Source organism: Monopterus albus, unplaced genomic scaffold (genome assembly GCF_001952655.1).
Source record: "Monopterus albus unplaced genomic scaffold, M_albus_1.0 scaffold36.1, whole genome shotgun sequence".
Lineage (NCBI taxonomy): Eukaryota > Metazoa > Chordata > Actinopteri > Synbranchiformes > Synbranchidae > Monopterus > Monopterus albus.
The window spans coordinates 954,492-966,299 of record NW_018127916.1 but is presented as its reverse complement, the minus strand read 5'-3'; the positions used below and the strand labels follow the sequence as shown (position 1 = coordinate 966,299).

Genomic DNA, 11,808 nt, shown 5'->3' with positions numbered 1-11,808 from the left:
TCTTATGTTTAAGTCACGACATGTTACTAGAGGTCGTGAGAATGTTTTTAGCTACACACCACTTAATCAACAGAACACACATACACACACACATTGATTTGCTTCATGTTTTGACTACTGCTATGGCCAGCTGCAAAGCTGGTAACAGAGACGTCTCGGTTGACGTTTCTGTGTAGTATGGGGCTAGCCCAACCGAGGGGATATAATGTATAGGCCTGGTGGGTTCAGGGTCTTTCATCTTACATCTGCCTGTGAGCAGTTTGGAGGTGCAAGATGCCTGAGCGTGTAATGTTAATTTTACCTGTGATCCTTTGAATAAATCAGCACTGTTTTGAAGTTACTTGGACTGTCTCGTCTCTCAGAGTTAGCAATGGTAATAAGAACCATATCCTGCAGTAGCCAATATGATGTTAGTAAGCAAACATCAGCAGAAAGATGAAATGTAATTGAACTTACTGTGTGATAAGTTTTAAAAGTATAGGATTCAGATGGATAATCCTCGAAAAGAAAATTGGCTACAAGTCTGCTCTGCATGCAACCTTGACAAATACAGTAAAGTTACGTATTTGCGCCGCCTCTCTGCCGTTGATTTTGTCACTCCCAGAATGCAACGCTATACCAGTGTTATTTTATTTGTCTAGAGCAGAAATTAGCTTGTAGCTTGTATTATACATTACTATGAAACAAAAGAGGCGTTGTTTGTGAACGTTTTACTTATGACGTACTGAACCGGAAACTTTGAATCTGTGGATATATTTCCAGGTATAAGGAAGTCAGATATCAAAACGTACCGTTATCAGCACACTGACAGCTATTGCTCCTCAGTGTCTCGGAGCAAATATGACATTAGCATATTATCTGAGCGTTACATTACCTCCTCCCTTGCAGCCAGTCAGGCACATCATTCTGATACATGACTCCAATTTGCTCAAATTTAGGTAGGGACATGTCCCAACTGTCCATAAGCAAAACCCAGTGAGCAAAGCCACGCCTCCTGGCCTATTGAACTTTATTATTTAAGTTAAATGAAACAGAATAGAAATGAATGAATAGAATGAAATAAAATAGATTGACAGTTACCATTTGCCATCTAATTAAAATGAATGGACTATTGTATATAGACTACATTTTGTTATGGCAAGCCCTTTTACGACGCCTGTGGGTGTGTTTGAGGGGGTATCCAATAGCAACCTGGAGCGCACATTAAAGGAACTCCATTGATGACGTCACAGAGAACCTTCACCTAACGATCTCACGGTTACATTTGGACATACGTTTGGAGCTACTGTTCACACACACAGAGGCTGCAATTTGAATTTGAGAAGTCAAGGATTTCAGAAATTGTCTACTGTATAACATTACCAAGTTTGGTTTCGCTATGGGGTGTACACACAGTACTAGAAAAAAAACAAAAAAGACAAAGAAGAGGTGCAAACAAACTGAGGTCCAACAAATGCTGGAACCTTCACCTTTCTATGACAGATCAATGATAGACAAAATAGGGTGTCAGCAACTGACAGCCACCACTGAGGGTGAATTTAACAATATAAAAAGTGAAAAAGAAAAACTGGAAGCCACACTGATAAAAGCTGAAGAACAACAGCTCAACAACTGCTGTCTTGAGAATAATCAGTTGATTGCTGGTCTGCCTCCTTCTGAGCTGGAGGAGAGGTGTTCCCTCCAGGCAGACCTGGACAAAACCCAGCACTGCCATGTTGCCCACCTAGAGCAGCAAAAGAAAGAGGCACCGCAGCTTGTGGCTGATTTAGCGACATTCAACGAGATGGCAGAGAATGAGCGCCTCCAGTGGAAACAGGAGAAAGGCTCCCTGTTAGATGAAACTGAGAAATGTGGAGCCTCCAATGAGAATGAGAACAATAATTTACTGCAAGAGAAGAGTGATGTCATGGCACACTTAAAGAACAGGGAAGAACAGCCAAAGTATCGCCATGTCAAGTGGAGGAAATATAAAACCTTCTACATGACACAGCTGAAGAAATACAAAAGTCTCCGTAAAACCCAAAATAATACCCCGAGAAAGGCTCGAATGAAGTATAAGCAGAAAAAGGCAATGCACCTTCAGACCACAGAGGAACTCAAGAGTGCCCTGCAGAAAAAGGAGCAGGAGTTGGAGAGGACAGAGAGCTCTATGAAGGCCCAGCTGGAGCAACTCATTCTTGAGAATAATCAGCTGAGGGCTGCTCAGACAGAGGCACAGCAGCTTGTGACTGATTTAGTGACATTCAAAGAGACAGCAGAGAATGAGCGCCTCCAGTGGAAACAGGAGAAAGCCTCCCTGCTGGATGAAATTGAGAAATGCAGAGCCTCCAATATGATTGAGCACAATAATCTGCTGCAAGAGAAGAACAACCTCATGGCAGCATTAAAGAACAGGGAAGAAGAGCTAGAGTGTTGCCATGTCCAGTTGCAGAAAGACAACACCTTCTACATGACAGAGTTGAACAAATACAAAAAGTATGTAGGCATGTGTATGACCAAAAATAATTCCCTGGAGAAGGCTTGTATGTATGTACAGGAAATGTATGAACAGGAAAAGGCAATGCACCTTCAGATCACAGAGGAACTCAAGAGTACCCTGCAGAGAAAGGAGCAGGAGTGGGAGTGGAGAGAGAGCTCTATGAAGGCCCACCTGGAGGAACTCAGTCTTGAGAATAATCAGCTGAGGGCTGTTCAGAAGGAAGCAGAGCAGCAAAAGAAAGAGGCACAGCAGCTTCTGGCTGATTTAGAGACATTCAACGAGATGGCAGAGAATGAGCGCCTCCAGTGGAAACAGGAGAAAGCCTCCCTGCTAGATGAAATTGAGAAATGCAAAGCCTCCAATGAGATTGAGCACAATAAACTACTGCAAGAGAAGAGTGATGTCATGGCAGCATTAAAGAACAGGGAAGAAGAGCTAGAGTGTTGCCATGTCCAGTTGCAGAAAGACAACACCTTCTACACGACACAGCTGAAGAAATACAACGAGCTGTGTATCACCCAAAATAATACCCTGAAGAAGGTTCGTATGAAGTATGAACAGGAAAAGGCAGTGCACCTTCAGACCACAGAGGAACTCAAGAGTACCCTGCAGAGAAAGGAGCAGGAGTGGGAGTGGAGAGAGAGCTCTATGAAGGCCCACCTGGAGGAACTCAGTCTTGAGAATAATCAGCTGAGGGCTGTTCAGAAGGATGCAGAGCAAAAGTGGCAGTGGGAGAGGTGTTTCCTCCAGGTAAACCTGGACCAAACCCAGCGCTGCCATGTTGCCTACCTAGAGCAGCTTCTGGCTGATCTAGACACATTCAAAGAGTGGGTAGAGAATGAGTGCCTCAAGTGGAAACAGGAGACAGCCTCCCTGCTAGATGAAATTGAGCAATACAGAGCCTCCAATGAGATTGAGCACAATAATCTACTGCAAGAGAAGAACGATCTTATGGCAGAACTGAAGAACAGGGAAGAAGAGCTAGAGTGTTGCCATGTCCAGTTGGAGAAAGACAACACCTTCTACATGACACAGCTGAACAAATACAAAAAGTATGTAGGTATGTGTATGACCCAAATTAATATCCTGGAGAAGGCTTGTATGAATTATGAACAGGAAAAGGCAATGCACATTCAGATCACAGAGGAACTCAAGAGTACCCTGCAGAGAAAGGAGCAGGAGTGGGAGTGTAGAGAGAGCTCTATGAACGCCCAGCTGGAGCAACTCAGTCTTGAGAATAATCAGCTGAGGGCTGTTCAGAAGGAAGCAGAGCAACAGTGGCAGTGGGAAAGGTGTTCCCTCCAGGCAGACCTGGACAAAACCCAGTGCTGCCATGTTGCCCACCTAGAGCAGCAAAACACAGATGCACCGCAGCTTCTGGCTGATTTAGTGACATTCATAGAGACGGCAGAGAATGAGCGCCTCCAGTGGAAACAGGAGAAAGCCTCCCTGTTAGATGAAATTGAGAATTACAGAGCCTCCAATGAGAATGAGAACAATAATTTACTGCAAGAGAAGAGTGATGTCATGGCAGACTTAAAGAACAGGGAAGAACAGCCAAAGTGTTGCCATGTCAAGAGGAGGAAATATAAAACCTTCTACGTGACACAGCTGGAGAAATACAAAAGTCTCCGTAAAACCCAAAATAATACCCCGAGAAAGGCTCGAATGAAGTATAAGCGGAAAAAGGCAATGCACCTTCAGACCACAGAGGAACTCAAGAGTACCCTGCAGAGAAAGGAGCAGGAGTTGGAGAGGACAGAGAGCTCTATGGAGGCCCAGCTGGAGGAACTCAGTCTTGAGAATAATCAGCTGAGGGCTGTTCAGAAGGAAGCAGAGCAGCAGTGGCAGTGGGAGAGGTGTTCCCTCCAGGCCGACTTGGACAAAATCGAGCGCTGCCATGTTGCCCACCTAGAGCAGCAAAAGACAGATGCACTGCAGCTTCTGGCTGATTTAGTGACATTCAACGAGATGGCAGAGAATGAGCGCCTCCAGTGGAAACAGGAGAAAGCCTCCCTGTTAGATGAAACTGAGAAATGTGGAGCCTCCAATGAAATTGAGCACAATAATTTACTGCAAGAGAAGAGTGATGTCATGGCAGACTTAAAGAACAGGGAAGAACAGCCAAAGTGTTGCCATGTCAAGAGGAGGAAATATAAAACCTTCTACGTGACACAGCTGAAGAAATACAAAAGTCTCCGTAAAACCCAAAATAATACCCCGAGAAAGGCTCGAATGAAGTATAAGCGGAAAAAGGCAATGCACCTTCAGACCACAGAGGAACTCAAGAGTACCCTGCAGAGAAAGGAGCAGGAGTTGGAGAGGACAGAGAGCTCTATGGAGGCCCAGCTGGAGGAACTCAGTCTTGAGAATAATCAGCTGAGGGCTGTTCAGAAGGAAGCAGAGCAGCAGTGGCAGTGGGAGAGGTGTTCCCTCCAGGCCGACTTGGACAAAATCGAGCGCTGCCATGTTGCCCACCTAGAGCAGCAAAAGACAGATGCACTGCAGCTTCTGGCTGATTTAGTGACATTCAACAAGATGGCAGAGAATGAGCGCCTCCAGTGGAAACAGGAGAAAGCCTCCCTGTTAGATGAAACTGAGAAATGTGGAGCCTCCAATGAAATTGAGCACAATAATTTACTGCAAGAGAAGAGTGATGTCATGGCAGACTTAAAGAACAGGGAAGAACAGCCAAAGTGTCGCCATGACAAGTGGAGGAAATATAAAACCTTCTACATGACACAGCTGAAGAAATACAAAAGTCTCCGTAAAACCCAAAATAATACCCCGAGAAAGGCTCGAATGAAGTATAAGCAGAAAAAGGCAATGCACCTTCAGACCACAGAGGAACTCAAGAGTACCCTGTAGAGAAAGGAGCAGGAGTTGGAGAGGACAGCGAGCTCTATGGAGGCCCAGCTGGAGGAACTCAGTCTTGAGAATAATCAGCTGAGGGCTGCTCAGAAGGAAGCAGGACAGCAGTGGCAGTCGGAGGTGTGTTCCCTCCAGGCAGACCTGAACCAAACCCAGTGCTGCCATGTTGCCCACCTAGAGCAGCAAAAGACAGAGGAACAGCAGCTTGTGGCTGATCTAGAGACATTCAAAGAGCTGGCAGAGAATGAGCACCTCCAGTGGAAACAGGAGAAAGCCTCCCTGCTAGATGAAATTGAGGAATGCAGAGCCTCCAATGAGACTTAGCACAATGATGTACTGCAAGAGAAGAGTGATGTCAGGGCAGACTTAAAGAACAGGGAAGAACAGTTAGAGTGTCGCCATGTCAAGTGGAGGAAAAATAAATTTATATGGGCGGCACAGCGGCGCGGTGATTAGCACTGTTGCCTCACAGCAAGAAGGTTCCAGGTTCAAGACCCTGCCGAACCGGGGTCTTTCTGTGTGGCGTTTGCATGTTCTCCCTGTGTTTGTGTGGGTTCTCTCCGGGCACTCCGGCCTCCTCCCACAGTCCAAAGACATGAAGCTTAGGTTGATTGGTGTCTGATGTGAGCTAAATTAATTCACAGACAAATTATTACAATTCCAATCATCCTTTATTATTACAGTAAATCAAAAGGTATCTGATAGAATCACCTTCTCTGCAGTGAACCAAATAAAAGTACTGAATAAGAGAATTATTTGTGCATGATCAGTCAAATTAGTCAGTAAGTTAGTCCTTTCCTGTCTCCCCTCCCAGCCAGCTCCTTGCTTGCTCCTGTTCCGTCTATCTTCTGTCCCTTCCCTCTGATCCACAAATTTTTTATTATGTCCTCCTGACCGTGTCCAACTCCCCTTCTGTTATCCCATGTTTTTTTATGTCAATTCCCAAATTGAGTTTGATTAAGATGACCCAGTGGGTTAAACAAACAGACCATGAACTCAAAATGTTTTTGCTTGAGCACACACAAACATTTAACAATTTACACAGTGAGCTGACAGAGTACAGAAGGCTTGCCGAAATTATATGAACATTTTTAATTCACACTCATATATTCACAATATAACTATTAATTATTGACTAAATAGTAACTATATGTAATGTAATGTATATGAGTGTGTAATCTACACAGATTTAAGTGATCTCCTGACCTGTAGCCCTACCATGATGTAGACAGTTTTGGTTTAAAGTGAAATATTTGAGCAGTGTTTCGATGAAATGTCATGAAATTCAGCTCAGACATTAACAGAGTTCCCCTCAGGATTAACTGTTAGCAATTAGGTGATCCTTTGCTTTTCACCTGGCGCCATCCAGTGGTGGAAGAAATACTCAGATCCCTTACTTAAGTAACAGTATAAACGATATAATCAACATATTCTTGAAGGACCAAAAGTAAAAGTAGTCCTGTTGCAGAATTTTCAGATCAGAGTATATTATTGGATTCTAATTACCAGTGCATTAATGTGTACATCACTTTAACATAGCAGATGGTAAAGTAACTACCTCGTGTGATTATAATGTGCTTTACATACTGCTGGGAAGTCTTGGAATTTCCATCTGAGGATCAATAAAGTCCTATGATTATACTGTACTTGTATAATTAATCCTAATCTGCAAAAAAACTAGTAACTAATGTTACAAAATAAATGCAGTGGAGTAAAAAGTACAATATTTGATTTTACTACATTTCAGAGGCAAAGTATGAAGTAGTTGAAAATGGAAATACTTGAGTGAAGTAAAAATACTGCATATGTAGTTAGTTTCCACTATTATCAGCTCAACCATTTTAATTTGTCCAGAGCATATTTATTATTAAACATCTGCAAAACTAATGTCTTTTTTTGTCAGCTTTTTCTAATTAGCAATTTACAGCATGCCAACACTCTAAACTAAGATGGGGAACAGAGTATGGAAGCCAGATGTTTACATTTTACGTACCCATTTAGTTTTCTAACTGCTCTGGTGCTCACTGCGTGATTTGGTCTGATGTGTAGTTTTCTAACTGCTGCTGTGTTCAGATATTAAAGGCAAGTTGTTCTGGTTCCTTTAATGTGCATTTTAATGTGCATTCAAAATGGCTGCTATTGGATACCACAATCACACATCCTTGTTTTTGTCACTTACCGGGTTCCTACATAGATTTGCATTCATTTCCAGGAGACTTACCCTAACCCTAACTAGAACTTCTATTTGCCTATCACTTAACCAAAGCTTACACTTGCTCTAACCCCACACCCCATCGTTTTCATAAAATTCAACAAACTACGTTGTGGGTACCAGCAAGTGACTTCCGGTCCCCACGAAGATAGTAACTCATGGATTTTGGCCCCCCCCTCAAGTATTGAAAAACAAGGCCACACACACACACAACTGTGTATGCTTACATTACTCTTCTGAGTAAAATGTCAATAATGTTTGCCACTCTACAAGTTAAATGCACTTTTCTTGATTGATTTTTTTACATTTAAATGAAAATGGCATTTCTCAACGTTACAGCATTTCTAAAGATATTTGGTAAAGTCACTTCATAGACACAAGTCTATTACATTGCATTGCTCTGAGAAGCTTACGTGGCTGCTGCTTGTCAGGATGTCTTTCTGGGGAACTTTAAGATAAGAAACCAGACAGACTGTTGTTGCCTTTGTGCTGAAATTATTTAACTTGAGGAGAGTGCTGCCATGGTATTATTAGCACAGTGAATGATAGAGGAGCATTGTCACTTGCTTGTGCTTATTATCATCAAAGGTGGACCTGCATGATGGATGGACTAAACGACCGATACAGTATGTAAATTTGTAAACTCATCTTGTAGTGGAATTAGTCAGGACATAGATTATGATACAGGACTTTATTAAAGTGAATGAACTGAGTTTATGGAGTATTATCTCTTCCAATATGTAAACTTCAGGCATGCTGCAATGTTGTTTTTGGAGAGTGATGGCTTCCTCCATGGTGTCCTGTCATGAACACAATGCCTGTTCAATATTTTGCATATGGTTGACTGATGAACAGAGAACCAACTCCAGTGAATTCTTCAAGTCTTTAGCTGTTGCTCTAGGGTTCATTTTTACCTCATTTAGAATTCTGTGTTGTGCCTTTGGAGTGATCTTGGCTGGGTGCCCACTTCTATGGAGAGTAGCCACGGTACGGGATCATCTCCATTTATAGACAATATGTCTAACTGTGGACTGAAGAATATCTAAAGTCTTTGAGATGACTCTGTAACCCTTCCCAGCTACATGCAAATCAACAACTCTTGATCGTTGGTCTTCTGAGACCTCTTTTTTGTGAGACCTGGCTCACATCAGCTGATGCTGCTTGTGAAGAGCACACGAGCACACGGACACAGTGATTTTATAAGTCAAGGTAGTTCCAAACCACAACTCCATTTTTGTGTCATTGATTGACTCCAGGTTTGCTAACACCTGAGTCCAGTTGACATTTACTGCCATCAGAAGCCTTGTGCTGACATAACCTTTTCCACCATCACCTTGTATCTTAACTGGGTGTGTTTAATAAAGGGTATGAAAGATCATGACTGTTTGTGCTTTATCAGCATGTACATATTGTTTATTGATATTTGTGACTTTGATGAAGATCAAAACACATCTCATGACCAATTTATGCAGAAAACCAAAAAATTGAAAACAGTGCCATTACTTTCTCTTGCAACTGTGTGTGTGTGTGTGTATATATGTGTGTATATATATATATATACATACATATTGCTTTAGATATATAGTATGTTTTGTAAATCTTTTACACACACACACACACACACACACACACACACACACACACGTTACACACATTCAGTCTCATTTTCACTTGTGCTTCAGATGTTTAGTAGAAAGAATTCAAACATTTACTTCAGTCAACAAGCTGTCTCAGTTTTGCTCCAGATAAAATGTAGTAAGACAGGGAACTTCCAGCTTGATTTTGTCTGAGCTTCAATAAGAGTTTATCGTACCTGCAGCGTCTTTTAAAATAGTAACCAAACCCTCCATATACAATTTATGAGATGAGGCAAGCTGTCCCTCCTCTTGTATGCTTTCCAAATTTGATTTTGGGTACTATCAGAGAGTCTTAGGGCTCTAGGACACTCAGCTTGCAGAATTACTGTCTATGTCCAAGTCTGATGCCTCAGCCTCATCTGCAGATCCAGTCATGGAGGGGTAAGGCATTGTATTGTCTAAGTTGACGTAAGTAACCTTCAGATTAATGTAGTGCTCTCCTTCCAGACAGGACAGAATGTGCTGCACTTCTGTAACCAGGCTATTGAAGCTAGGTCTGCACTCGGGCTCTGGGTTCCAACATTGTAGCATGACCAAATAGCTGTGGAATGAATAAATAAATGGTTCAGTACATACGGACATCGGTGAGTAAACTACTGAATGATATATACAACAGATAAGACAAAACTGACATACAGTATGATAATGTAGAACCTAGTATTTTGAAGAAATTTAAATTACAACATGCTGAAGCTATTGTGCAATCCCATTATGTTATGTTATACTTATAGGGTGCTGGTATGATTCTTACAGAGCATCGGGGCAAAACTGTGGCTGTGGAAGCCGACGTCCCTTCATCAAATAGAGTGTGATGTCATAGGGGTCCACATTTGGATATGGGCTAGCACCTCTGGTCATCAGCTCCCACATTAAGATGCCATATGACCACTGGAAAACAGATAAGAAATGAATTGTAGATACAAATATAACAGATGTATAGATATTTTTCTGTCCTGGATTAAGTACACTCACCACATCAGACTTGGTCGTGAACTTCTGTGTTTGCAGGCTTTCAATGGCCATCCACTTCACTGGTAGCTTTGCCCGTTTGTGATCTTGAACACTATAGTATTCCTTGTCATAGATGTCTCTTGCCATCCCAAAATCAGCCACCTTTACTGTGAATGTTTCATCCAGCCTGGAAAGAAAAGGCATCTTAAGAAAGGAGCATCACTAAAGTCAAGATGTTCTTGAGAGAAGCCAAGTACACTTAAATTTACACCAATCTTGAAGATCTGTGTCGATGATGATCCAATTACACACATGGGATGCAGACAGTGAGAAACAACAGAAAATGAGATTGGTCTCGATAGTATTATATAATTCTTTGCTAGAAGGCAAAAAGGTGTATATTGCAAAATGTCAAACTACTCTTTTAACATGTATGGGCAAATAGCAGCCCACAAAAATAGACACTATACTACCAGTGTCTCAAATATTTCTTATCCTAAGAGGCTTTCAGATGGACAAGGTCATCTGTTTGCTTCACTAAATATGGTTGCACTTATTTCTAGGCAAGATCCACAGGGCAGTATTTTCTTTCTTTACCTATTAAAGTGGTTCAACTTATCTCACAATCATATTGTAGACATGTTACAGGTACAGAAACAGACATGTTTATCGTCATTATCCGGACTAAATTTGTGAAGAACCCCATGTTAGATCTTGGAATTAATCAGCCTTTTTGTGCTGTAAACTGCAGAACAATATCAACCAAAACTGAACTTGCAGATGACCATTAACTTTTCTAAAGACAGTAAAATGGCCAAAACCTTTCCACTGACTTGTCATCAGTATGTCATTCACACTCACATGCAGTTACGTGCAGCCAGGTCTCTGTGGACAAATTTTTTCTGCGCTAAATACTCCATCCCCTTGGCAACTTGAAGTCCAAAGCCAATAAGATCTTTCACTGTTGGGTTCTGTAAAGGACAAATGAATGAACCAAAGCTTATGGTCTGCAGTATTAAAATTCTCTTGGCAGGTCAACAAAACAAATATTCACAGTCATGACCCTACTGCTCCAGAAACCTTCAGAGTAATTTACCCTTTTCTCAGAACGGATGAAATGACGCACATCCCCGTGCTTCATATATGGCAGAACCACCAGAGGGAGCCCTTCTTTAGGCAACATGATGCCCAGCAAAGACAGTATGTTGGGGTGGTGGAAACCTTTCATGATGATGCCTTCTCTGAGGAACTGGTCCACCTCCTCCAAATCTGTGATTCCTGCTATTTAAAAAAATACTGTTATACAAACAAGTCTACCAGCCAAGAGATCATATACTGAGGACTTTCTTATTAAAGTACTGTAGATGTTAACATACTGTTCAGTGATTTAACAGCGCAGTGAAACTCTTCCCTATTGCTGTCTTTCAGGTATCCATGATAAACTGTCCCAAAGTGGCCTGCATGAGAAGAAAAAGTGGTGTTCATGTATTAAAAAATATCTACTAATTTAAAATTTGCAACAAAGTAAAAAGCAAGCAAGAAAAAATATAAATCAGATTCAAGAGGTTAAGCATGACATTGGTGTTTTATATATACTCTATATATAATCACGTTTAACAGATAGTTTACTGCTTTATGAAATACAAGACTCTTACCTT

General features: G+C 41.7%; 2 protein-coding genes across 4 annotated transcripts in view; one reads left to right on the top strand and one right to left on the bottom strand.

Moving 5' to 3' along the window:
* The first annotated feature begins 330 nt into the window (after nt 1-330).
* LOC109959011 (myosin-9-like) lies at nt 331-5,370 on the top strand. 3 transcript variants are annotated; one of them, XM_020598052.1, is made up of 2 exons: nt 331-2,394; nt 2,905-5,370. In XM_020598052.1, the coding sequence occupies exons 1-2, from the start codon at nt 1,379-1,381 to the stop codon at nt 5,345-5,347; spliced, it is 3,459 nt and encodes a 1,152-aa protein (XP_020453708.1). In that variant the 5' UTR covers nt 331-1,378; the 3' UTR covers nt 5,348-5,370. The 3 variants fall into 3 exon arrangements, with proteins under 3 accessions (XP_020453708.1, XP_020453707.1, XP_020453706.1); XM_020598051.1 differs by having other exon boundaries at nt 331-2,659; nt 3,149-5,370; XM_020598050.1 differs by having other exon boundaries at nt 331-5,370.
* A 3,820-nt stretch (nt 5,371-9,190) lies between these two features.
* mst1ra (macrophage stimulating 1 receptor a) overlaps nt 9,191-11,808 on the bottom strand; it is a 10,661-nt gene continuing 8,043 nt past the window's right edge. Inside the window, 6 exon segments of the mRNA XM_020598137.1 lie at nt 9,191-9,740; nt 9,951-10,087; nt 10,172-10,337; nt 11,012-11,121; nt 11,247-11,428; nt 11,527-11,672. Coding sequence (XP_020453793.1) covers nt 9,509-9,740; nt 9,951-10,087; nt 10,172-10,337; nt 11,012-11,121; nt 11,247-11,428; nt 11,527-11,672 — 973 coding nt within the window. The 3' untranslated portion in view covers nt 9,191-9,508.